The sequence below is a fragment of the Scyliorhinus canicula genome, chromosome 12 (assembly GCF_902713615.1).
Source record: "Scyliorhinus canicula chromosome 12, sScyCan1.1, whole genome shotgun sequence".
NCBI lineage: Eukaryota > Metazoa > Chordata > Chondrichthyes > Carcharhiniformes > Scyliorhinidae > Scyliorhinus > Scyliorhinus canicula.
In genome coordinates this window covers 101,799,646-101,826,203 of record NC_052157.1, presented here as the reverse complement: position 1 = coordinate 101,826,203, position 26,558 = coordinate 101,799,646, and the positions used below count along the sequence as shown (strand labels likewise).

The 26,558-nt window shown below is 49.5% G+C and overlaps 1 protein-coding gene across 2 annotated transcripts; it reads left to right on the top strand.

Annotated features, from left to right (window-relative positions):
• Positions 1-26,430, top strand: LOC119974605 (complement component 1, q subcomponent binding protein). 2 transcript variants are annotated; one of them, XM_038813637.1, is made up of 7 exons: positions 1-280; positions 1,077-1,227; positions 11,715-11,802; positions 16,013-16,078; positions 19,222-19,317; positions 24,988-25,110; positions 25,938-26,430. In XM_038813637.1, the coding sequence occupies exons 1-7, from the start codon at positions 34-36 to the stop codon at positions 26,082-26,084; spliced, it is 918 nt and encodes a 305-aa protein (XP_038669565.1). In that variant the 5' UTR covers positions 1-33; the 3' UTR covers positions 26,085-26,430. The 2 variants fall into 2 exon arrangements, with proteins under 2 accessions (XP_038669565.1, XP_038669566.1); XM_038813638.1 differs by lacking the exon at positions 16,013-16,078 and having other exon boundaries at positions 3-280.
• The last annotated feature ends 128 nt before the right edge of the window (positions 26,431-26,558 follow it).

Genomic DNA, 26,558 nt, shown 5'->3' with positions numbered 1-26,558 from the left:
GGGGAGTTTCTGGTTCCGGTTCCCGTCCTCCCCATGCTGCCTGCCGCCATGCTCAGGGTCCTTTCCCGGGTCGTTTCTTCATCCTCCCGCCTGGCCTCCCGGGCCGCCCCGCCGCGGATCCACTCCACCCTGCCGGCGGCCGGTGCCAGTGCCGGAACCCCGGGGATCCGCGGCCTCACTCGCTCCATGTGGCTGCTCTGCAGCTCGGGCCGCGGACCGCTCAGCTCCAGCCGCCGCCTCAACGGCTTGTCCTGTAGCTGCGGGGCGCTGCACACCGAGGGTAAGCGGCGGAGTAAGCAATCTCCTATCCTCCTTCTACCCCAACTACCCTCCCCTCAATCCCCTGACCCCCTCCCTCAATGCCGCTCAAGGGCAGCACGGTAGCATTGTGGATAGCACAATTGCTTCACAGCACCAGGGTCCCAGGTTCGATTCTGGCTTGGGTCACTGTCTGTGCGGAGTCTGCACATCCTCCCCGTGTCTGTGTGTGTTTCCTCTGGGTGCTCCGGTTTCCTCCCACAGTCCAAAGATGTGCAGGTTAGGTGGATTGGCCATGCTAAATTGCCCTTAGTGTCCAAAATTGCCCTTCGTGTTGGGTGGGGTTACTGAATGAAATGAAAATCACTTATTGTCAAGAGTAGGCACCAATGAAGTTACTGTGAAAAGCCCCTAGTCACCACATTCCGGCGCCTGTCTGGGGAGGCTGGTACAGGGTTATGGGGATAGGGTGGAAGTGTTGACCTTGGGTCAGGTGCTCTTTCCAAGAGCTGGTGCAGATTCGATGGGCCGAATGGCCTCCTGCACTGTAAATTCTATGATAATCTATGAAATCCCCTGCCCCCTGCCCCTCAATCCCCTGCCCCTCAATCCCCTGCCCCTCAATCCCCTGCCCCCCTCCCCTCAATCCCCTCCATTTGCCCCCCAAATCTGGCTCTGATTCCAATTCTGGGGCCGCCTTGTCTTGGTCTAGTTTTGTTCTCTGTTTAATGGTTAAGCTAACAGGAGTCTTGAGGTGCTGTGTTTATGCGTGCAGAACATGCTAGTTTAATGCTACTGGTTCTACGTTCACTTTGCAGGTGACAAAGCATTTGCAGAATTCCTCACAGATGAAATCCAGGAGGAGAAGAAAATTCAGAAGAGTTCAAACCTGCCGAAGATGTCAGGAGGCTGGGAGGTTGGGCTGAATGGGACTGAAGCGAAACTTATAAGAAAAGTTGATGGTGAAAAGTAAGTAAAGTCAGTCAGGCTGCAGTGAGGGGACCAACCAGATAATACATTTTTAATGACGTTAGTTTGGGGCAATTTTGGACAGAAGTTCTCTGCTCTTCAAATAGTGCCATGGGACCGTTTAAATTTCACATGAACCTGTAGGTGTGGTCTTGGGATAGTGGCTCCACAAAACATGGCACCTCCTACTGTGCAGTACTGTACTGAAATGACAACCAGAGTTATGTAGACAAACCCCTGGAGTGAAACACGAAGCAACAACCTACTCAATCGGATAAGAGTGCTTATCACCAAGCCAACTATCTAATCCTTTCACTTAATTACCAATGAATTGAATGTTGAACAAATATATATTGTATATTGGGAAATTATTTTACCAGAAAATATTTCATTGAAGCATTTGTAATTTTCACAATTTGCAGTTTAACACTAACATTCCTTAAACAACTGCGTGGACCGACACACGCACAAAACCTAAAAACAATGTCCCCCTCGTACCCCGCCCTATTTCCTAATTACCCCATCCCCCTCTTCCCCCCCCCCCCCCCCCCCCCACTGCTGATGTTCAATTTTCCTTGAAGAAGTCGATGAATGGCTGCCACCTCCGGGTGAACCTCTGAATTAATCCTGTCAAGGCGAACTTAATCTTTTCCAGCCTGAGAAACCCTGCCATGTCGTTGACCCACACTTCTGCCATTGGAGGTTCTGGGTCCCTCCCTCCCCAGCAAAATCTGTCTCCAGGCCACCAGGGAGGAGAAGGCCAGAACATAGGCGTGCGTTTTCTCATCCCCCCCCGGATCTTCCGATACCCCAAATATTGCTGTTTCTGGACTCATGAGTCACCCTCCCTTCCCTGACATGATGTCCGCAAATCCCTGCCGGAATACCCTCAACTTCGGACATGCCCAGAACATGATTCGCCGGGCTTCCCCCACAGCGTGCACCTATCCTCCACTTCCTCAAAAAAACCTGCTAATCCGGGCTACCGTCATGTGGGTCCTATGAACCACCTTGAACTGGATCAGGCCAGTCTGGCACAAGACAAGGATGAATTAACTCTCTTCAAAGTCTTTTCCCATAATTTGATTTCCAACCCTCCCAGCTCCTCTTCCCACTTCTTCACCTCTCCAATAGGGGCTCCTTCCCACTTCATCAACTCGTATATCTCCGAGACCCTCGCCTCCCCCAACCCCTGCTTTTGACATCATCTTATCCTGTAGTCCCTTAGAGAGAGGCGAGGGAAGCTTGGAACCTGCTTCCGGACAAAGTCCCGTACCTGTAGGTACCGAAACCTGTTCCCACCCGGCAACTCAAACTCCTCCTCTAATGCCTCCAAGCTCGGGAAACCCTCCTGAATGAAGAGATTCCCAAATCTCTCAATCCTTGTCCGCTGCCATTGCCTAAAGCCCCCATCCAGCCCCCTCAGACCAAACGGTGATTGTCACAGATCGGTGACCACACTGACGCCCACTCCAATCCCGTGTGTTGTCTCCATTGTCCCCACACCCTCAGAGTTCCCATCACCACTGGGCTTGTGGAGTACCGAGCCGGCGAGAAAGGCAGGGGCGCTGTCAATAATGCCTCCATACCTGTACCCTTACAAGTTGCCGCCTCTACTTGCTCCCAAGCCGACCCCTCCCTCACTATCCACTTCCTGACCATCGATATATTGGCCGCCCAGTAATAATTGATTAAGCTCGGGAGGGCCAAGCTCCCCTCCCCGCGACCCTGTTCCAGGAGTGCCTTCTTCGCCCTCTGGATTTAACCAGCGCACACAAAACCCAAGATCGCCGCATTCATTTTCCTAAAAAAGGCCTTCGGGACAAAAAATAGGAGACATTGAAAAATAACAGCAGCCCTGAGGCTGAACCCTCCCCGCCAGTGTCAGCGGGAGCATGTCCCACCTGTGGAAATCCCTTTTCATCTGCTCGACCGCTTTACCCAGATTTAACTTGTGGAGCTGTCCCCAATCCTTAGCCACCTGGACCCCAGATACCTAAAGCTCCTCCCCACCACTTTAATAGGTAACACCCTTACTCTCCTTTCCTGCCCCCGTGCCTGAATCGCAAAAACCTCGCTCTTTCCCATGTTTAACTTGTAACCTGAAAACCACCCAAATTCTTCCAGTGTCTCCATAATTCCAGCCATCTCCCCCCAACCCACCCCCCCAAACGGGTCTGTGATATAAAGCAGTAAATCATCCGCGTAGAGCGAGAGAGACCCTGTGCTCCACCCCCCTCACTCTCCCCCGCCAAACATTCGATGACCTAAGGGCCATTGCCAGGGCAAACAGTAGTGGGGAGAGTGGGCACCCCTGTCTTGTTGCCCTACAGAGACTAAAATATTCTGACCGGACTGGTTGGTTCTTACATTCGCCACCGGAGCCTGGTATAGCAACCGGACCCAATTCGCAAATCGCTGCCCAAACCCGAACCTGTCCAGAATATCCCACAGGTACTTTTCTCCACCCGGTCAAAAGCCTTTTCTGCATCCATAGCTCCTACCACCTCAACCTCCCACCCCTCCGCTGGCATTATTATAACATTCAGGAGCTGTCTAATGTTGGATGTCAGGTGCCTGCCCTTCATAAATCCCGCCTGGCCCTCCCCGATTACCTCTGGGACATAATCCTCTATACGTGTGGCCAAGATCTTTGCCAGCAATTTAGCGTTTCATAAGGGAAATTGCCCTGTACCATCCACAACTCTCTGGGTCCTTGTCCCGCTTCAAGATGAGAGAGATCGATGCCTGTGATAGCGTTGGGGGGAAGCACTCCCAGCTCCTTAGACTTGTTAAAGGCCTTAGCCAGGAACGGACCCAGAAAACTTTTTATAAAACTCCACTGGGTATCCATCACCTTACCCGATTGTATCGCCCCAACCCATCTATCACCTCCCCGACCCAATTGGGCCCCCCAGGCATTCCACCAGCTCTTCATCTGCGTTCGGGAACTCTAGCCTCTCCAAAGATTGCTCCTCCCCGGCTGGGGGTTCCAATTCATAGAGTCGACTATAGAATTCATGAGACACATCATTTATCGCCCCCGGGTCCACCACTACCTTCCCCCTCATATCCTTTACTTTCCCAATTTCTCTCGCTGCCTCCTGCCTCTTCAGTTGATGTGCTGACATCTTACTGGCTTTCTCCCAATATTTGTATATTGCCCCTTTCACCCCCTCAACTGCCCTTCTGCCTTGGTTGTGGACAGGAGCCCAAATTCCACTTGGAGTCTCTGATGCTCCTTCAGGAGCTCCTCATCCGGAGACTCTGCATATCTCCTGTCCATCTGTTAAGATTTCACCTACCAGCCTGTCTAACTCTGCCCGTTCAGTCTTCTCCCTGTGGGCCCGAATCAAAATAAACTCCCCTCTAATAACTGCCTTCAGTACTTCCCAAACCACCCCTGCCGTGGTCTCTCCCATGTCATTTCTCTTTTATGTACCCACGAATGGCCTCCCTCAGCTGCTTACAAACCTCATCCTCTGCTAACAGCCCTACATCTAACCTCCACTGCGGATGCTGGGTTGTTGCTGTGCTCACCCGTAGGTTTGTCCAGTGTGGAGTGTGGTCTGACACCACGATTGCTGAATACTCCGTTTCCTCCACCCCCGCTAACAGCGTTTTGTCAAGTACAATAAATTCTATCCTGGAATATACCTTGTGCACATGGGAGTAGAATGAATACTCCTTGGCCTCCGAATCTCGGATCCAACCCCCCCCCCCCCTTGCGCTCCATAAACCCCGCAGTTCTCAGCCATGACCTTTACTAGGCCAGCCCTTGGCCCATGCCCCGCACCTCACCTGGCCCGCCCCTCGGCAGCTGCCGTCATCTACTCTCCTCCTCCAACCTCCTAAAAATCCCCTCCTTGTTAGCACCCCCCCCCCCCCAACTCCCCCACTACGTTAATCTTCAGCTCACCCCCCACTTTGCTTCCGTGAACTAGCCCTCCCAGCTAGCCTTGCAGCTCCCGCCCCCGGCGCCTAGCATCCTACCATCTGCTGGTTCCCCACCCCACCCACTCTTAGTATAAGTTCCCAGAACAATGGTAAAAAGCACAAAAAAAACCAATCCCTCCCAAGGTCGAAGCACAGAGGCCCACCCCTCCTCCCTTAACAAAATCTTATCTATTCTAACACCTTCAAGCAGGACCAAATAGAAAAGACCGGACAATTAGGAAATAATTTTACAGAATATAGTACAATTCTGGTCGCCACACTACCAGAAGGATGTGGAGGAGAGGGTACAGAAATGGGCAGCATGGTAGCATAGTGGTTAGCACAATTGCTTCACAGCTCCAGGGTTCCAGGTTAGATTCCTGGCTTGGGTCACTGTGCGGAGTCTGCACATTCTCCCCATGACTGTGTGGGTTTCCTCCGGGTGCTCCGGTTTCCCCCCACAGTCCAAAGATATGCAGGTTAGGTGGATTGGCCATGATAAATTGCCCTTAGTGTCCAAAATTGCCCTTAGTGTTGGGTAGGGTTACTGGGTTATGGGGATAGGGCAGAGATCTGGGCTTGGATAGGGTGCTCTTTCCAAGAGCTGGTGCAGACTCGATGGGCTGAATGGCCTCCTTCTTCACTGTAAATTCTATGAAAGTGGTTTACTAGGATGTTGCCTGGTATGGAGGGCATTAGCTATGCGGAGACGTTAGATAAACTCAGTCTGTTCACACAGGATTGAGTGGATAGACAGATGCTCTTTCCTAGGGTAGGAGAGTCAAGTACTAGGGGACATAGGTTTAAAGTGCGTGGGGAAAAGTTTAGACCAGATGTGCGAGACAAGTGTTTTTTACACAGGACTTCTGGTTGCGGCTATGCCGAGGTAGGTCACAGGTTCGGCAGCTCCCGCCAGGAACAGACTTTGGGCTCTTTTGAGGGGCCCCAACAGCATTTGTTCGACGGTTCCCAGTGTGGGAAGGTGACAGTACGGTTCCCCCAGCACTGTATGGATTGGACCAGGAGTGGAGCGGTCAAGTGATTTTAGTGCAGCGAAAAGTGCGAGGGAGGAGAAGCAAGATGGCGGCGGGTGGAGACCAAGCAGCGTGGGCGCAATGGTCACAGGAGCAGTAGGAGTTCCTCAAACGCTGTTTTGCGGAGCTGAAGGCAAAAATGCTGGCGCCAATGAAGGCGTCGATTGAGAAGCTTGTTGAGACCCAGAAAGGCCCAAGGGGTGGCGATCCGGGAGGTGCGGCAAAAAGCCTGGGAGAACGAGGACGAGATCTTGGGCCTGCCGGTGAAGGTGGATGCGCTGCATAAGAAGTGGCATGAAAAATTTGAGGAACTGGAGAATCGGTCGAGGAGGAAGAATCTTCGGATTCTGGGTCTCCCTGAGGGAGTGCAAGTGTCCGATGCCGGGGCATATGTGGTCACGATGCTCAATTCGTTGATGGGCACAGGAGCTTTCCCGATGCCCCTGGAGCTGGACGGGGCTCATCGAATCCTGGCAAGGAGACCCAAAGCCAACGAGCCGCCAAGGGCTGTAGTGGTGAGGTTCCACTGCTTCATAGACAGGGAGTGCATCCTGAGATGGCCAAAAAAGAACGGAGCAGCAGGTGGGAGAATACGGAGATCCAAATCTACCAGGACTGGAGTGCTGAGGTGGCCAAGAAGAGAGCTGGTTTCAATCGGGCTAAGGCGGTTCTCCATCAGAAGGGGGTGAAGTTCGGGATGCTGCAGCCAGCAGGATTGTGGGTCACATTTCAGGATCGACACCACTACTTTGAGACGCCAGATGAGGCGTGTACCTTTATTCAGTCTGAAAAGTTGGACTCTAACTGAGGGTTTGTTGTGGAGGGGAGCTTATGGGGTTTACTGTGTTTTGGGAATGTTCTGTTTTTGTTGGGTGCTGGGTGGGGTTAGGTGAATGGATTTGATGTGAGGGCTGTGAGAGTGTGGGCGTCTGAGTTGGAGGGGCAGGGCCCCGCGGAGGAAGAGGGGGGGTTGGAACACCCTGAACGGGTGTTCGCGCACTTAAAGGGACTGAAGGCAGATGTGGTTATGCTCCAGGAGATGCATCTGAAGGTGGCAGATCAGGTTAGGCTGAGAAAGGGGTGGGTTGGGCAGGTCTTTCACTCTGAGTTAGATGCGAAGAATAGAGGGGTGATGATTCTGGTGGGGAAGCGAGTGTCGTTCGAGACACTGAACATCGTGGCGGATAATGGAGGTCGGTATGTGATGGTGAGTGGTAGGTTTCAGGGGGTGCGGGTGGTGCTGGTGAACGTATATGCCCCGAACTGGGATGATGCCGGATTTATGAAATGCGTGTTGGGTCGGATTCCGGATCTGGAGGTAGGAAGCTTGATAATGGGGGCGGACTTCAATACGGTGCTGGACCCAGCACTGGACCGTTCTAGGTCCAGGGCGGGTAGGAGGCCGGCTGCGGCCAAGGTGCTTGGGGGGGGGGGGGGGGGTTTATGGACCAGATGGGGGGAGTGGATCCATGGAGGTTTGCTAGGCCGGTGGCCAGAGAATTTTTCTTTTTTCCCCACGTTCATAAAGCCTACTCCCGGATAGATTTTTTTCATCATGAGTAGGGCACTAATCCCGAAAGTGGAGGGAACGGAATATTCGGCCATATCCGTCTCGGATCATGCCCCGCATTGGGTGGAGCTGGAGCTGGGGGAGGAGACGGACCAGCGCCCGTTGTGGCGCCTCGATGTGGGACTGTTGGCGGATGAGGAGGTGTGCGGGCGGATTCGGGGGTGTATCGAAAGATACTTATAGAGGCCAATGACAATGGGGAGGTGCAGGTGGGGGTAGTCTGGGAGGCGTTGAAGGCGGTGGTTAGGGGAGAGCTAATTTCCATTAGGGACCATAGGGAGAAGAGGGAGAGACTGGTGGGGGAGATTTTAAGGGTGGACAGGAGCTATGCAGAGGCCCCCGAGGAGGGGCTACTTAGGGAGCGACGGAACCTCCAAACGGAATTCGACTTACTGACTACGGGGAAAGCAGAGGCGCAGTGGAGAAAAGCGCAAGGGGCGGCATATGAGTATGGGGAGAAGGCGAGTCGGATGCTTGGCACATCAGCTTCGTAAGAGGGAAGCGGCGAGGGAGATTGGTGGAGTTAGGGATAAAGGGGGGAACACGGTGCGGTGAAAATAAACGAGGTATTTAGGGACTTCTATGGGGATCTGTATAGGTCTGAGCCTCCAGTTTGGGGGGGGGGGGGGGGGGGGGGGGGGTGCGATGATTCCTAGATCAGTTGAGGTTCCCGAGGGTGGAGTAGGAGCAGGTGGTTGGGCTGGGGGCACCGATTGGACTGGAGGAGCTGGTTAAAGGATTGGAGAGCATGCAGGCGGGGTAGGCCCCGGGGCCAGATGGGTTCCCGGTTGAATTTTACAGAAAGTATGTGGACCTGCTGGGCCCGTTGCTAGTGAGAACTTTTAATGAGGCGAGGGAGATGGGGACCTTGCCCCCGACAATGCCCAGGACGCTGATTTCTTTGATTTTGAAGCAGGACAAGGACCCATTGCAATGTGGGTTGTATAGACCGATCTCGCTCCTCAATGTTGATGCTAAGTTGCTGGCGAAGGTTTTGGCCACAAGAATTGAGGGCTGTGTCCTGGGGGTGATTCATGAGGACCAGACGGGATTTGTGAAGGATAGGCAGCTGAATACTAATGTGCGGAGGCTCCTCAATGTGATTATGATGCCCTCAGTGGAGGTAGTGGCAGTCATGGACGCGGAGACGGCCTTCGATCGGGTGGAGTGGGAGTATCTTTGGGAAGTGCTGCGGAGGTTTGGGTTTGGGGAAGGGTTCATAAGTTGGGTCAGGCTACTATACAAAGCCCCTGTGGCGAGTGTGGCTACAAACCGGCGGAGGTCGGAGTACTTTCAGTTGTACCCCTTGTTGTTTGCACTGGCAATTGAGCCGTTGGCCATGGCACTGAGGGAGTCCAGGAACTGGAGGGGATTGGTCCCCTCCAGGAGGAGGAGGCCTCGGAGAGAAACACCGGGTGTCGTTGTATGCCGATAGAATAGAACAGTACAGCACAGAACAGGCCCTTCGGCCCTCAATGTTGTGCCGAGCAATGATCACCCTACTTAAACCCACGTAACCCGTATACCCATAACCCAACAATCCCCCCCTTAACCTTGCACTACGGGCAATTTAGCATGGCCAATCCACCTAACCCGCACATCTTTGGACTGTGGGAGGAAACCGGAGCACCCGGAGGAAACCCACGTGCACACGGGGAGGATGTGCAGACTCCACACAGACAGTGACCCAGCCGGGAATCGAACCTGGGACCCTGGAGCTGTGAAGCATTGATGCTAACCACCATGCTACCGTGAGGCCCCTAATGACCTGTTGTTGTAGACCCAGTGGAGGGGATGGCGGAGGTCATGTGGATCCTTGGGAAGTTTGGGGACTTTTTGGGGTATAAACTCAACGTGGGGAAGAGTGAGCTCTTTGTGGTGCATCCAGGGGACCAGGAAAGGGGGATAGACGAGCTTCCGGTGAAGAGGGCGGAAAGGAGCTTTCGGTACCAGGGGATCCAGGTAGCTAGGAGTTGGGGGGGGGCCCTGCATAAGCTCAATCTGACGCAGCTAGTGGAGCAGATGGAGGAGGATTTTAAAAGATGGGATATGTTGCCACTCTCTCTAGCGGGTAGGGTGCAGTCGATTAAAATGACGGTCCTTCCGAGGTTTCTCTGTGTTCCAGTGCCTTCCCATTTTGATCCCTAAGGCCTTTTTCAAACGTGTAAGCAGGAGCATCATGGGATTTGTGTGGGCGAATAAGACCCGAGGGTGAAGAGGGTGTTTTTGGAGCGTAGCAGGGACAGAGGGGGGCTGGCGTTGCCGAACCTATGTGGCTATTATTGGGCAGCCAATGTGGTGATGATTCGTAGATGGGTAATGGAGGGAGAGGGGGCGGCGTGGAAGAGGCTAGAGATGGCGTCGGGCAGGGATCAAAAGAATGGGGGACCTGTTCATTGATGGGGCGTTTGCGAGCCTAGGGGTGCTGGAGGAGAAATTTGGGCTACCCCCAGGGAACGCTTTCAGGTATATGCAGGTGAGGGAATTCCTGCTGCTTCCAGCACGCAGGGTTCAGGACAGGGTGATCTCGGGGGTATGGGATGGAGAGGGCAAGGTCTCGACGATTTAGCAGGAGCTGCAAGAGGAGGAGGAGGCCTCGGTGGAGGGGCTGAAGGGCAAGTGGGAGGAGGAGATCGATGAGGGGTTGTGGGCTGATGCCCTGAGTAGGGTTAATTCTTCCTCCTCTTGTGCCAGGCTCAGCCTGATGCAGTTTAAAGTTGTTCACAGAGCGCATATGACGGGCGAGTATGAGTAGGTTCTTTGGGGTGGAGGACAGATGTGTGAGGTGCTCTGGGAGTCCAGCAAATCACGTCCATATGTTCTGGACGTGCCCGGTGCTGGAGGGGCTTTGCGAGGACTATGTCCAAGGTGGTGAACACCCGGGTCAAGCCGAGCTGGGGGTAGCATTATTTGGGGTATCGGACGAGCTGGGAGTGCAGGAGGCGAAAGAGGCCGGTGTTCTGGCCTTTGCGTCCCTGGTAGCCCGGCGGAGGAGTTTGCTACTGTGGAAGGTTGCGAAGCCCCCTAGCGTGGAAGCTTGGATTAATGACATGGCTGGGTTCATCAAGCTGGAGAGGATAAAGTTTGCCTTGCGAGGGTCTGTGCGGGGGTTCTTCAGGCGGTGGCAACCATTCCTAGACTTTCTCGTGGAGCGTTAGGAGGAGGTCAGCAGCAGCAGCAACCTGGGGGGGGGGGGGGGGGGGGGCTTTCCTGTTGGGGGGGGGGGGGGGGGGGGGCTTTCCTGTTGGGGTTAGGGTGGGGTGTTTCCCGATCTGTGTTATTGTTATATGGGGGGGCTATTGTATTTTGGGGAAATCCCTATTTATAATTCTTGCGCGTTGTGTTCATGTTTTTTTTTTCTGTGGGGGGGCGGGGGGAGGGGTTCTGTTGAAAATCGGCTGAAAACTTGAATAAATATATTTTTTTTTACACAGAGGGTGGTGAATATATGGAACGTGCTGCCTGGGGAGGTGGTTGGAGCAGGTACGATAGTGGCATTTCAGGGACAGCTAGACAAATATATGACTAGGGTGGGAATGGAAGGATACGGGCTCCATGAGTGCAGACGGTTTCAGTTTAGGCAGGTACATGGCCGGCGCAGGCTTGGAGGCCCGAAGGGCCTGATCCTGTGCTGTATTGTTCTTTGTTCCTCAAAGCTCCCAGTATCAAACAGGTTACAATGCTAACCATTACAAATGAGTCCTGGTCACCTCCACCCTGTTTCTGCAGTACCAGCATTGATTGTATCCCATGCTATTCTTGATGACAACTTCAATATCGTTGGCACCTTCTCTACCAATCCCAGGTTTTAAATTAACTTGTTGCTATGAGCAGTCTGTGATCAACATGTTCTCACTCACCTTCCTGCTTTTGGTCATTCTGGGCTGCAACTTGGCCTACTTGCTGTTTATTCCTATGGTGACCATTCACATCCTTCCTGTTTGTAGGGTTACAGTCTCCTTCAATATCAACAACAGTATTCCACCAACAATGGAGGAGGAGCCGCAGGAAGGACAGAAGGGTGCAGAGAATGAGGTGAGACGGATTGGTCTTCCACAGCACACTTGGTGACTGATAGTTAAATCTGTTGTGTAATGTTCATCCTCTGTGCGGGTGGGCTTCTTTAAATGTGATTTTTGAATTGATAGGAGCTGATGCTGGAGTTTGACTGGCCATATTACAGACTATATTTAAAACACATTTTGCAATCGCTTCTTTCTGCACGACGAAGCACTGGAGATGACAACCGCATTCCTAACGCTGTCGACCCTCCAAGCCCTCCTAATCATAGATGTTTACAGCATGGAAACAGGTCCTTTGCCCAGCTGGTCCATGCTGCCCAGTTTCTATCACTAAGATAGTCCCACTTGCCCACATTTGGCCTGTATCCCTCTATACCCACCCTGCCCATGTAACTGCCTCTACCACTGCCTCTGGCAACCCATTCCCGATGCTCACCACCCTCTGTGAAGAGATTTCCCCTCTGGTCTCTTTGTATCTCTCCCCTCTTACCTTAAACCTATGCCCTCTAGTTCTAGACTCCTGTCCCTTTGGGAAAAGATGTTGACTATCTACCTTATCTATTCCCCTCATTGTTTTATAGACCTCTGTAAGATCACCCCTGAGCCTCCTACGCTTCAGGAAAAAAGTCCTTACTGACACCTGGGAACCTGTGCCAAAAATAGGAAAGCTGTCCCACAGGCCAGTCAAAACAACAGCCTGACAGAGGTATACTCATACATTCATGCTTTATAGACGAGTGCTCCACACATCACTATCACCGTACCAGGATATGTCCTGTTTCACCAGCTGACAGGCCTGTCAGAAGTGGCAGCGCATTGCACATTGGCATACAGCTGGAAGGAAGTTGTCAGTGACTCGGGACCCCATGAAGTCTAATGGCATCAGGTCAAACTTGGGTACGGGCAGCTTGTAGCCCACCCCATCCCCATGCTGATCAAACTGTGCTCCTTCGTGTTAAAAACCACTTGGAGGAAACACTGAGGGTGACCAGGGCACAGAATGTACTCTGGGTGGGGAACTTCCATGTCAATAGCACCTCTACTGACCAAGCTGGCTGAGTCCAAAAGCACATAGCTGCTAGACTGGGACTGCGACAGGTAGTGAGGGGCCAACAGGAGGGGTAAACATACTTGACCTCATCCTCACAATCTGCCTGCGGCAGATGCATCTGTGCATGACAGTATCGGTAGGAGTGACCACTGCACAGTCCTTGTGGAGACAAAGTCCTTTCTTCACGTTGAGCATACCCTCTATTGTGTTAGCACTACCACTGTGCAAAATGGGCTAGATTTTTAATCATTCTTTAATGGGACTTGATTATCGCTGGCAAGGCCGCCGTTTATATTACCCTGGTGTAGGTTGTGGTGAGCCGCTGCAATCCATGAGGTGCATCCACCGTGCTGTTAGGAAGTGAATTCCAGGATTGTGGCCTTGTGAGAGTGAAGGAATGTCGATATGTTTCCAAGTCAGAGTGGTGAGTGATTTGAAAGGGAACTTTCAGGTGGTTGTGTTCCCTTGTACCTGCAGCCCTTGTCCTTCCAAGTAGCAGAGGTTGCTGGTTTGGAAGGTGCTGTCTAAGAACCCTTGATGAATTCCTGAAGTGCACCACTGCTCTCTGTGTCGGTGGTGGAGGAACTGAATGTTTGTGGAAGGTGTGCCAATGAAGCGGGCTACATTGTCTGAATGGTGTTGATTTTCTTGAGTGTTAATGGAGCTCCACTCATCCAGGCAAGTGGAGGGTATTGCCTCTGTCCTTGTAGATGGTGGACAAGGTTCGGGGCATCAGGAGGTGAGTTACTCTGCACAGAATTTCCAGCGTCTAAACTGCAATTGTAGCCACAGTATTTTATGTGACTGGTCCAAATCTGTTTTTGGTCACTGATAACCCCCGGGATTTTGATCGTGCAGATGTTTGCTGATGATTTTGCAATGTTCACCATGCACGATTCCTCAGATACTGAAGCAGTCCATGTCCAAATGTAGTAAGTCATGGACCATATTCAGGCTTGGGCTGATACGTGGCTAGTAATATGGTGCCACACAAGTGCCATGTAATGACCATCTCCAACAAGAGACAATCTAACCATCACCCTGTGACATTCAATGCCATTACCATTACCTGAATCTGAGTTGGATTTGTTGTTTTTGTGGACTGGGTGTGCTTGGACAATCTTCCACACTGTCGGATAGACGCCTGTGTTGTGGATGTCCTGGAACAAGTTGCCTCGGGGTACTATTAGTTCTGAAGCACATGTCTTCGGTACTATTGCCAGACTGTTACCAGGGTCCATTGCCTTTGCTGTATCCAGTGCCTTTTCATTTCTTGATGTCATGTGGAATGAATCAAATTGGCTGAAGATTGACACGTGTGACCTCAGGTTGCGGCCAGGATGGACCATCCAACTGCCCATGACTCCAAACAGTCTTCTGCATCAGGCATCAAAGGTGTATTCAGCGGAATGAAAGTTAGTGAATAGGAAGCTGATAACAGTCTGTTAGAAACTTGCCCAACTTTTAATTTTCTTCTGTTTGTCTGCTACCAAAAGGTTCCAGGGCAGGGACAGCCTGCCTGCTTTTACTGGCCTCACCTCCTGCACAGAGGTAATCCAGCCCAAAAACCCTCTGCAGGGCAGTAACGGCTTCAGCACACAGCTCTCATCTAGGCCGTGTGCTGCAGGGCTGGAGGTAGCTGAAGAACCCATCTGGGAAAGGGGATATTAGGTAGATGAGCTATTCATTCGGCACCCTGAGTTGCAGTTGATACAGCCAAACAAGGAGGTGCACTCCAGCACGACTGACCATGGTACCGGGGCTCCTGTCCGCATGGGACTTGCCATCTTCTAGGGAGAAGCTCAGTTGCTGGTCGAAATCAATCCGTGCTCTTCCACCTTGAATACCACTTGGAGGAAGCACTGAGGGTGGCAAGGGCATAGAATACCCTCTGGCTGGGGGACTTCAATGTCTTATCATCAAGATGCACAGTAGCACCCCTGCTCAGGAGGAGACTCCATAAATATTCCTATTGTCTTTTATTTTATAAATGTAGAATACTCTATGCTTTTTTTTCCAATTAAGGAGTAATTTAGAGTGGCCAATTCACCTACCTGGCCCATATTTTTGGGTTGTGGGGTTGAGACCCATGCAGCCACGGGGAGAATGTGTAAACTCCACATGGACAGTGACCCAGGGCTGGGATCGAACCCGGTTCCTTGATCCCGTGAGGTAGCAGTGGTAATCACTGCACCGCCGTGCTGCCCCAAATATTCCCATTGTCAATGGTTAAGGCACCCAGTGCATCAGCACAAAAGACAAAGCTGATGCATTTACGACAGTATTCACCAAAAATGATCAGAGTGTGCATGATCCATCCGAACCTCCTCCTGGAGTCGCGTATATCAATCTTCAGCCAATTTGATTTGTTCCACGTGATATCAAGAAATGACTAATTACACTGGATACTGGCAATAGTACTGAAGACTTGAACTAACTGTGCCCCTAGGCAAGTTGTTCTAGGACAGCTACAACATGGGCATCTATCCGACAGTGTGGAAAATTGCCCAAGTATGCCCAGTCCACAAAAATGACAAAACTAGACATTAAAGTCGAAGTAGATGGTTAGGTGTTCTCTACTTGGAGATGGTCACTGCCTGGCACGCGTGGCGCAAATGTTGCTTTCCGCTTATCAGCCCAGGCATGGGTATTGGGTCTTGCTGCATTTGGACATGGACTGCGTCGGTATCTGAGGAACCACCAGTTCAGATGTAGTTATGAGATATACCTGCACTCGGGAGGGACCGTGAAGACCTTTCTTTCTCTTTTTGGCCAAGCAAACAGCAGCATTTCAAAAGTCTTGAGTTGCTCCCTTTAAATGACCGTGCATGCAGGGCAGCAAAGGAGATAGGCCAAACACTGGGGCATTGGGAAGGAATACAAGGGAACAATGCTCTCGTTTATCCTCAAATTAACTTATTCTTTTCTCATCTTATTCGGTTTTTGATGTTGTTATTCACATAGTTTTCCCCCCATTCTGTCGTCTTTGTTCTTGAATATTTTCCTTCTCCCCCCCCCCCCCCCGCCCTGATTCTGTCTGCTTTGTTCTTGAATATTTTCCTTCCATCTTCCTAACTCTTCCTCTTTATATTACCTCCTTTATCCATTTATTTCTTCCTACCCTATCTCTTTTTCAACATCTCTCGCTACAATCCCCCCCTCCCACCTGAAGGGCCATGCTGGTAAATGGAGGAAGTCTGCTGACAGTGCCCAGAAGCTGCAGGGACAGAAGGAGCAGGTAGGGGAAAGTATAAGTTACTGCATTTCCCAGGCACAAGCTTGGCCATATGCAGGCAGATTCATCAGCAAGTTCAGCTGAATTGCTCCTTGAAGGAAATGTCCATTGCGAGGGAATCTAGTCCTAATTCTCTGCAGTTGCTAGATATTTGAGGTGTGGTATTGAGGTAAATTGGAAGTTAATTAAACATAGGAGCAGGAGTAGACCATTTGGCCCCTCGAGCCAATTCGATCATGTCTGATGTCTTCTATCTCAACTCCATCTTTCCTCATAATCCTTGATGTCATTGGTATCTAGAAATCTCTCGACATCTGCTTCAAACATACTCACTGACTGACCCTCCACTGCCCTCTGGGGTAAAGAATTCCCAACAATTCCCCAACCTCTAACTGAAGAAATCCCTCCTCAGCTTGGTCCTAAATGGCCTACCTCTTATTCTGGGACTGTCTCCCCTGGTTCTAGACTCTCCAGCCAGGGGAAACAACCATCCTGTTGAGCCGTGTAAGGATTTTGTACACTGCAATGAGGTCACCTCTCATTTCTCTAAACACTATAGAGCGTACAGGTCCAGTTTCCTCCGTCTCTTCCGTGGGCAATCTCACCATCCCAAGGATCAGTCTGATGAACCTTCGCTGCATTTCCTCTATGGCCAGTAATCCTTCCTTGGGTAAGGGGACCAAAACTGTACACAATACTCCAGGTGTGGTCTCACCAAGACGACACAATTGCAGCAACACTTCTTTACTCCTGTATTCTCATCCTCTCACAGTAAAGGCTAACATACCATTTTGCCTTCCTAATTGCTTGTTGCACCTGTGTGTTGACTTGCAGTGACTCATCAACAAGGACACCCAGGTCCCTTTGGACATCAACACATCCCAATCTCTCTCCACTTAAGAAATACTCTGCATTTCTGTTCCTACCACAGTGGATTATTTCACGTTTTTTCAAATCTGCCACGTTTATGTCCACTCACTAAGCCTGTCTAAATCCTTGTGAAGCCTCTATGCATCCTCCTCAACTCACATTCCCAGAAAACCTGGCAATATTCTATTTGTTCACTTCAAATCACTGATGTGGATTATGAGTAGCTGGGGCTCAAGTACTTGCCGTACAATGCTCAAGACCCTTGCCGTACAATGCTACAGAGCTTTTTCCGCTTCAAAGATAAAGTTTCCCATGGCAGGTTGATGGAAAAAGTGAAGTCGTATGGGGTTCAGGGTGTACTAGCTAGATGGATAAAGAACTGGCTGGGCAACAGGAGACAGAGAGTAGTGGTGGAAGGGAGTGTCTCAAAATGGAGAAGGGTGACTAGTGTTCCACAGGGATCCGTGCTCGGACCAATCCAGGCAAATGCGAGGTGATGCATTTTGGAAGATCTAATTCAAGAGCGGACTATACGGTCAATGGAAGAGTCCTGGGGAAAATTGGTGTACAAAGAGATCTGGGAGTTCAGGTCCATTGTACCCTGAAGGTGGCAACTCAGGTTGATAGAGTGGTCAAAGAAGGCATACAGCATGCTTGCCTTCATCGGACGGGGTATTGAGTACAAGAGTCGGCAGGTCATGTTATAGTTGTATAGGACTTTGGTTCAGCCACATTTGGAATACTGTGTGCAGTTCTGGTCGCCCATTACCTGAAGGATGTGGATGCCTTGGAGAGGGTGCAGAGGAGGTTCACCAGGATGTTGCCTGGTGTGGAGGGTGCTAGCTATGAAGAAAGGTTGAGTAGATTAGGATTGTTTTCGTTGGAAAGGCGGAGGTTGAGGGGGGACCTGATTGAGGTCTACAAACTTATGAGTGATATGGACAGGGTGGATAGCAACAAGCTTTTACCAAGATTGGTGGTGTCAATTACAAGGGGTCGCGATTTCAAGGTGAGAGGAGGAAAGTTTAAGGGAGATGTGCGTGGAAAGTTTTTTTACGCAGAGGGTGGTGGGTGCCTGGAACGCTTTGCCAGCAGAGGTGGTAGAGACGGGCACGATAGCATCATTTAAGATGCATCTAGACAGATATATGAATGGGCGGGAACAGAGGGAAGTCGACCGTGGAAAATAGGAGACAGGTTTAGATAAAGGATCTGGATCGGCGCAGGCTGGGAGGGCCGAAAGGCCTGTTCCTGTGCTGTAATTTTCTTTGTTCCCCATTAGTAACAGTCTGCCAGCCTGAATATGACCCGATTATTCCTACCAATCCTCCATGCCAGTATATTTCCCCCAATCCCCTGAGCTCTAAATATTGTGTTTTAAAAACCTGACGGTTGGAGGAGTTGTTAAGGAATGACTTGGAGAAAGATGAGTTAAAATAGGAGGTTGCACAACAACAGTTCAACACATCTGAAATACACGGGGTAAAGTATGAATTTGAATCTTTGAAGGAAACAAAGGAAAAAGCTCTGTAGCATTGTTCCTGCTGTTAATACGGAGAACACCTCTGCTGGTCCAACACCTCTGCTGGTCCAAAGTGACATTGGAGTTAGTTACATTGGCTGCCTGCGATGGGAGCTTTTTCTAATGTTCTAACCAGGTATGCACTGCATTCCATGCTTGGACATACTTTGGCTTTTTATAGTTGTGGTGAAGCCTTGTTCACAGTTGAGTTGGTGGAAAAGCCAAAACAGTACTCTAGTGGCAATGTCAACAATGCAGAAGTTGTGCATCCCAGGAAGTAGGCCGAGAGTGCCGTAAGTAAAAGACGGTTGATCGCCCTATGAAATGGGAGGGGCAGCCCAGCTACTGTTTGAGACATTAAATTGTATCTGGACGTTCAGTACTCATTGCCGAGAGCACAATGTCGTGATTGAAGTGTACAGAAGCTCTATCTGCTAAATAGCAGAGAAAGGTGATTGACTATAAAGTGGAATTATCAGCAAAAAAGGGTTGGGCAGAGAGTGTCATTGGAAGAAAGAATACAACTGGCAGTGGGGGGTTAGGGTAAAGCAAAGAGTCTGAGAATCCATTGATTTTAGCTTTTTATTTTATTTGCTTTCCCAATTCTCTTCTCCCACCCCACTCAGAAAAGTAGGCGAATCTGGCAGGAGGTTGAGGCTAACGTGTTTAGGTGTGCACAATGCTAGGATTGCAATAAAATCAAAAGTAATGTCTAAAATGTCATGTATCTAACAAAGATGTAATTTCTTTTCAGCCGGAAATCGTCTCAACCCCAAACTTTGTGGTGGAAGTGACCAAGCTATCGAATAACCAGAGCCTGGTGTTTGACTGTCACTACCCCGAGGACGAGGTGAGTATTCATACTGGAGGTGATTAGGTTGGTCCGGCAACCATTTGCAGATTTTCACCTTGCAAAATAGATGCTCTGTGGTACTCCCAGGTCCGTTTACAGGTGGATGTTGGAATGTGTTTTGTTTAATACTTAGATTACATTGTACTACAAGTGAAAATATTTCTTAAAACACTGATCCACCCTTTCATTGATAGCCTTCAGCCAATTAGGCATCCTGTAGATAATATCACCGGGGAGCAGTATCTAATTGGAGAGTGATCACAGATAGATCCTTGTGGAATTCTGGCTGCGATGGGAGACATAAGTCAGGCTGTTAGTGGAGGTTGTCTGGCTATTTTTGGATATGTGGGATTGGAATCGAGTGAGTACAGTGTTATGGAGAAGGACGACAGGTGTTGGAAGTCCATTGAATTGAAGATCATCTTCCAGTCCATTGTGTCTATTCTGGCTCTATCCCGATAGTCCTGTATTTTCTTTTCCTTCTGTGTATTTATCCAATTCCTTTATGAAAGTTACGGCTGAATCTGCCTTCCACTGCTCTTTCAGGCAGCACGCTCCAGATTTCTTGACCACCATGTTCAACACTAGACTGAGAGGACACTGAGCGATGATGCACAGGTCAGGAGATGGTACTCATTCTACTAGGACGGCCTTGGTGCTAGGATAGTGGTGGAAGAGGTGTGCATTGCGATTACTGCATGTTCACAGATTTTGAGGAAGGATTGGGGTAGCCTTTTTTTCCTGAGGTGGGAATTGTGATTCTTTCACGGGAAGATGGGATGGTGCCTAAAGAGCTATTTCCAACGTCAACTGGTGTGGGGCCGGGCAGAGATATTGGTGGTCAGGAATTATAGGAATGGGATTGGAGTAGCCGGGGTGGATGTTATGGTGATGCAATCTTGGTGCAGGAGTTCAAGACAGAGTGAGTAAAAGACTCTGATTTGTTTGGGATGAGAGGAAGATGTGGGAGGTAACTGGCGAGACCAGCATTTGCCCTTGAGAAGGTGGTGGTGAGATGCTGCCTTGAATCCTTGCGATCCCTGAGCTGTTGCAACCTACAGTGATGTTCGGGAGGGAATCCCAGGATTTTGACCCAGCGACAATGAAAGAACAGTGATATATTCCCAAGCTGGGGTGATGAGTGACTTAGAGGGGAACTTGAAGGTGGTGGTGTTCCCATGTACCTGCGGCCCTTCTAGATGGTAATGGTCATGAGTTTGGAAGGTGCTCGGTGAGTTTCTGCAGTATATCCTGTAGGTGGCACACATGGCTGCCAGTGGTGGACGGAGTGATTGTTGAAGGTGGTGGGTCGGGTATCAGTCAAGCAGCTTCTTTATCCTGGATGGTGTTGAGCTTCTTGTGTTGTTGGAGCTGCATTCATCTAGGCAAGTGGAGCGTATTCCATTGAGGGAAGAGCTGTAGATATCATATATATGGACTTCAGTAAGACATTGGGTTCCCCATGGTAGGCTGATGGAGAAAGTGAAGTCTCATGGGGTCCAGGGTGTACAAGTTAAATAGATAAAGAACTGGCTGGGCAACAGGAGATAGAGAGTAGTAGGGGAAGGGAGTTTCTCAAAATGGAGAACTGTGACCAGTGGTGTTCCACAGGGATCCGTGCTGGGATCACTGTTGTTTGTGATATACATAAATGATCTGGAGGAAGGTATAGGTGGTCTGATTAGCAAGTATGCAGATGACACTAAGATTGGTGGAGTAGCAGATAGCGAGGAGGACTGTCAGAGAATACAGCAAAATATAGATAGATTGGAGAGTTGGGCGGAGAAATGGCAGATGGAGTTCAATCCTGGCAAATACGAGGTGATGCATTTTGGAAGATTCAATTCAAGAGCGAACTATACGGTAAATGAAAAAGCCCTGGGGAAAATTGATGTACAGAGAGATCTGGGTGTTCGGCCCCATTGTACCCTGAAGGTGGCGGCACAGGTCAATAGAGTGGTCAAGAAGGCATACGGCATGCTTTCCTTCATCGGTATTGAGTACAAGAGTTGGCAGGTCATGTTACAGTTTTATAAGACTTTGGTTCGGCCACATTTGGAATACTGCGTACAGTTCTGGTCGCCACATTACCAAAAGGATGTGGATGCTTTGGCAAGGTGCAGAGGAGATTCACCAGGATGTTGCCTGGTATGGAGGGCGCTAGCTATGAAGAGAGGTTGAGTAGATTAGGATTGTTTTCATTAGAAACAGTAAGAAGTCTTACAACACCAGGTTAAAGTCCAACAGGTTTGTTTCAAACACGAGCTTTCGGAGCACGGCTCCTTCTTCAGGTGAATGTCTCCTACATTCACCTGAAGAAGGAGCCGTGCTCCGAAAGCTCGTGTTTGAAACAAACCTGTTGGACTTTAACCTGGTGTTGTAAGACTTCTTACTGTGCTCACCCCAGTCCAACGCCGGCATCTCCACATCATGGCTTTCATTAGAAAGACAGAGGTTGAGGAGGGGCCTCATTGAGGTCTACAAAATTTCTTGTGACGATTGAAGGATTTTAGATATATATTGGATTATAAACACTTGGCAATTCAAGGCCTGCGGTTAGTGTGTGTTTAACTGCAGTAGTCATTTTTATAGAAAGAATCTTGTTTCGGAAGACTCTAAAGCTTTTGGGAGCCGAGGTGAAATTGACCAGAGTAAAATGTCTGGGCTGATGGGCTGTTGTTTAACTGGGGGAGTCCCTGGGAGTCTGTGTTTTCAACCTGGGGCAGTTGACGTGTTTTCAGCCTGGGGCAGTTGACGTGTTTTCAGCCTGGGGCAGTTGACGTGTTTTCAGCCTGGGGCAGTTGACGTGTTTTCAGCCTGGGGCAGTTGACGTGTTTTCAGCCTGGGGCAGTTGACGTGTTTTCAGCCTGGGGCAGTTGACTTGTTTTCAGCCTGGGGCAGTTGACGTGTTTTCACCCTAGGGGTGAATTGTGTTTTCAGCCTGGGGCAGTTGACGTGTTTTCAGCCTGGGGCAGTTGACGTGTTTTCAGCCTGGGGCAGTTGACGTGTTTTCAGCCTGGGGCAGTTGACGTGTTTTCAGCCTGGGGCAGTTGACGTGTTTTCAGCCTGGGGCAGTTGACCTGTTTTCAGCCTGGGGCAGTTGACGTGTTTTCACCCTAGGGGTGAATTGTGTTTTCAGGCGGGGGGGAGTTGACAGGTTTCCGGCCTCGGGGGGTTGACGGGTTTCCGGCCTCGAGGTGTTGACGGGTTTCCGGCCTCGGGGAGTTGACGGGTTTCCGGCCTCGGGGGGTTGACGGGTTTCCGGCCTCGGGGTGTTGACGGGTTTCCGGCCTCGGGGAGTTGACGGGTTTCCGGCCTCGGGGAGTTGACGGGTTTTCAGACTGGGGAAATATTGTCATTGCTGGATGGAGTTACGGTATTCATTTTGACAAAGCCTTTTGAGTTGAGTTGTGATCTGACTGACCCTTTAGACCACAAGTAGGGTATTTTGCTCCCAATAGGATAGTTGAAGAGTAAGAGTTTGCAGGGGTTCTAACAGGAGCCAAATCTGTTCTGGAAAGTCATTATTCTGAGTCATTGGGATGGGTGGAGAGCTGTAATTTTTTCTTTCCTGTTGTTTAACTGGGAACAGTGGTGGTAATTGAGGGTATTGTATTTACTGTATTGAATAGGAGTGTTTATAGGGTAATTGTAAGCTGTTTTCTGGTGTGATGTTCGAGTTTAATAGTGCGTTAATAAAGTTTTGTTTTAAAAATACCAAATCCCTATTTTCTTTATGTAACTACTCCTGGAGCAAGGTACCTGCCCTTACAGTCTTACATAATAAACTAAAATATTGGGGTTTCTGTCCAGTATAGAAGACTCTGGGATCGTAATATTCTTCAAACTTGATGTTTGATGTGGAAGTATCGGAATGGGAAGGTTTATGGAAACATATTATTCAACAACAGCCAAGCCTCGTTGCCTCTTGCCCTCTGGAAAGATTGTGCTTTAGTTTTATTTGCCATAAGGGTAACACTTCTGGTTAGAACCATAGAAATGTAACGGTACAGTGAGGCCATTCAGCCCTTTGTGACTGCGCCGGCCGAATAAGAAAGAATAGCCAACTAGCTGTGCAGTCCAATCCCACTCTCTAGCTCCTTGCAGGTTACAGCATTTCAGGCGCAGATCCAGGTATTTTAAATAAGTTGAGTATTTCAGCCTCACACCAATTCGCAGTGAGTTCCAGACTCGCACCACACTCTGGGTGAAAACGTTTTTCCTCCCCTCTAATCCTTCGACCGTAAATCTGTATGCCCTGGTATTTCACCATTTGCTCAGAGAAACTGGTCTTTCCCGTCCAGTCTATCTGGGCCCTGCAGATTTGGCAATGTGAGAGCTCAGCAGTTGAATGCAAGTAAGGGTGGCACGGTAACACAGTGGGTAGCACAGCTGCTTCTCCACTCCAGGGTCTCGGGTTTGATTCCCGGCTTGGATTACTGTTTCTGCAGACAGAGTCTGCACGTTCTCCCTGTGTGTGCATGGGTTTTCTCCGGGTGCTCCAGTTTTCTCCCACAGTCCAAAGATGTGCAGGTTAGGTGGGTTGGCTGTGCTAAATTGCCCCTTGGTGTCCAAAAAGGTTAGGTGGGGTAGCTGGGTTAGGGAGATAGGGTGGAGGTATGGGCTTGGGTAGGGTGCTCTTTCCAGTGGCCGTGCAGACGAGATAAGCTGAATGGCCTCCTTCTGCACTGTAAATTCTATGAGTAAGTTAGTTTGTATGTGACTGACTTCGGATTGTGGGGGGCTGTGAGAGTACATAGAATCCCTACAGTGCTGAAGGAGCCCATTCAGCCCATCAAGACCGTGGAAAAAGCAGCATGCTTAAGCCCACGTCTCCACCCTATCCCAGCAACCCTACCTAACCTTTATACACTAAGGGACAGTTTAGTATGGCCAATCCACCTAAACTGAACATCTGTGGATTGTGGGAGGAAACCGGAGGAAATCCACGCAGACACAGGGAGAAAGTGCAAACTCCACACAGACAGTAACCCCAGGCTGGAATTGAACTTGGGTACCTAGAGCTGTGAGACAGCAGTGCCACCCTAAGTTAAGTGAAAACTATCATAGAATGATAGTTTTCCTGGGAACAGGAAAATTGGAGAGGGATGAACAAGCGGTGAAACGGGTCAATAGTATCCTGCTGAGTTGGATGGGCAGATGAAGTTCAAAGGGACAAGAGTTTTATTTGTGTGGGGATAGTTAGATTGGTGCAGTGTTGAATAGGCGATGAGGGTGTGGACAAAGATGACCACTGGATATAAAGACTGGAAGTTGAAGCTATAAATGCTGAGGTTGAAGTAGTAGCTCGTAATGTGAGGTGGGCACTTGTTTGACCAATTCAGTGCTGTTGAGGCCTCATTCATTGACCATTTCTACTTGCCCTCAGAGGATGCAGCTGAGTCTTGAACTATTGCAATCCTTGGTTGGTGCTCTCACAATGGTGTTGGGATCATGATCAATCCATCCAACAGGTGGATTGGTGATCCTTGTGCAAGTCTTGATTGGTGAATGCAAGTTGATGATGCTAGCATGATCCTGCAGCACTCTGATATTAAGCTTGGTCAAAACCTGCATATTGAATGTACACCATCACACAGCCACTCGGTACAGTGTTTAAAGTGATAATTATTAAAGCATTATGCCTTTTCACATCCCCAATGACAGGTTGGACGTGACGATGAGGATGACAGTGACATCTTTGCCATCAGGGAAGTCAGCTTTCAGCCCACTGCTGAAGAAGATTGGAAAGACACCAGCTTTACCCTTAACACAGACTCCCTAGACTGGGTGAGTGGGGAGATATCCTGAATGTCAAAGCAAGTTCTGAATGTGGTTGGAATTCTGGAATGAGCTTCCTACACCACAACTTTCTCTCCTATGGTTATTGGTTTGATCATTGTGTTTTCTGCTCCATTTTGCTGCATGCCTTTGTCCCTCATCTGCAGTTGGGTTTCTCATGGGATTTATGTGTTTCCCCAGGGAAGATGGTAACCTTTTTTAATGTTGTCTAATTGGCTTCCTACGTGTAAACCTTCAAGGTTCTGGAATGTTACTTAACTACAAAGGACATCGTAGAACCTGATCTCCCTTGGCACCCATGTGGCTGAGTCCCATACGATTGGCACTGGTTGTCGAGGTTTTCAAATTGAAGCTAATATAGGGGAAACATGCATTAAGTTAATAAATTAACTACGTGGATTGGCCATGATCAATGTGCTGAGGGGTTATGGCGGGGAAGTGGGACTAGGTTGAATCAAAGAATCATTACAGTGCAGAAGGAGGCCACTTGGCCTATCGAGCCTACACACACGCTCTGAAAGTACATCTTGCCCAGACTCATGGCCCCACCCTATCCCAGTAACCCCACCTAAGACCCACTTTCGGGGGGTCAGTGCAGACCTGATGGGCTGAATGTCCTGCACTGTAGGGATTCTATGGATTCAAAATGGTTTTTACCATTTTCTATAAGTGCCTTGTTCTTACAGACTTGTATTTAGGGCCAAATCTTCCGTGGAGACCCGGCGATCACTGGTATCGGGGTGGGGGAGTTAGTGTCAGAGTGGCTCCTTATTGAATACACATGCAGACCTTAACTCCCCTCTTGTCTCCCACAGGCCCTCTATGACCATCTGATGGACTTTCTGGCTGACCGGGGGATTGATAACACTTTTGCTGATGAACTCGTTGAGCTGAGCACAGCCGTGGAACACCAGGAGTACATAAAGTTCCTTGAAAATTTGAGCAGTTTTATCAAGTGCTAATAATTAGTGTATATTAATTATCAGTGTCTCCCAGCTTTCTGGCAAAGATTACTTTGCGATGGTAATGTTAGTGTCAAATGGCAGAATTAGCCTGGGCTTTAAATTATTTTACAATAGATTTTGTACAAAGATATTCTCTGGTACTGAACAACTTTCTGTAATTAGCATCCATCTATGTATTATGTATAAAGTAGTTTGAGATGCTAAAATATCCAAAATGGTGTCTCTGAATTGTACACTAATTATGGAAGTGTGTGAACACGACTAGATTATGTTCACTTCATAATGCCACAAACCTCCGATGTTCCATAAAAGATGAAGTCTTGATTAAACATGTTGTCAGAAGTGAGTTCTCCTGACTTCTTTGGTTGTGTTGTGTTGGGTGGGGTGGGAGAGGGGAGGGAGACTTGGCTTCTACAGCAGCACACATTGAACAAAGAAAGGTAGATCACAGGAACAGGCCCTTTGGCTGTC

Excerpts from the sequence above, each read along its gene's own strand:
- LOC119974605 (XM_038813637.1), top strand. The coding sequence starts at position 34 with ATGCTGCCTGCCGCCATGCTCAGGGTCCTTTCCCGGGTCGTTTCTTCA. Across the intron at positions 16,079-19,221 it reads TGCAGGGACAGAAGGAGCAG|CCGGAAATCGTCTCAACCCC; the intron begins GTAGGGGAAAGT and ends ATTTCTTTTCAG. Across the intron at positions 19,318-24,987 it reads GTCACTACCCCGAGGACGAG|GTTGGACGTGACGATGAGGA; the intron begins GTGAGTATTCAT and ends CCCCAATGACAG.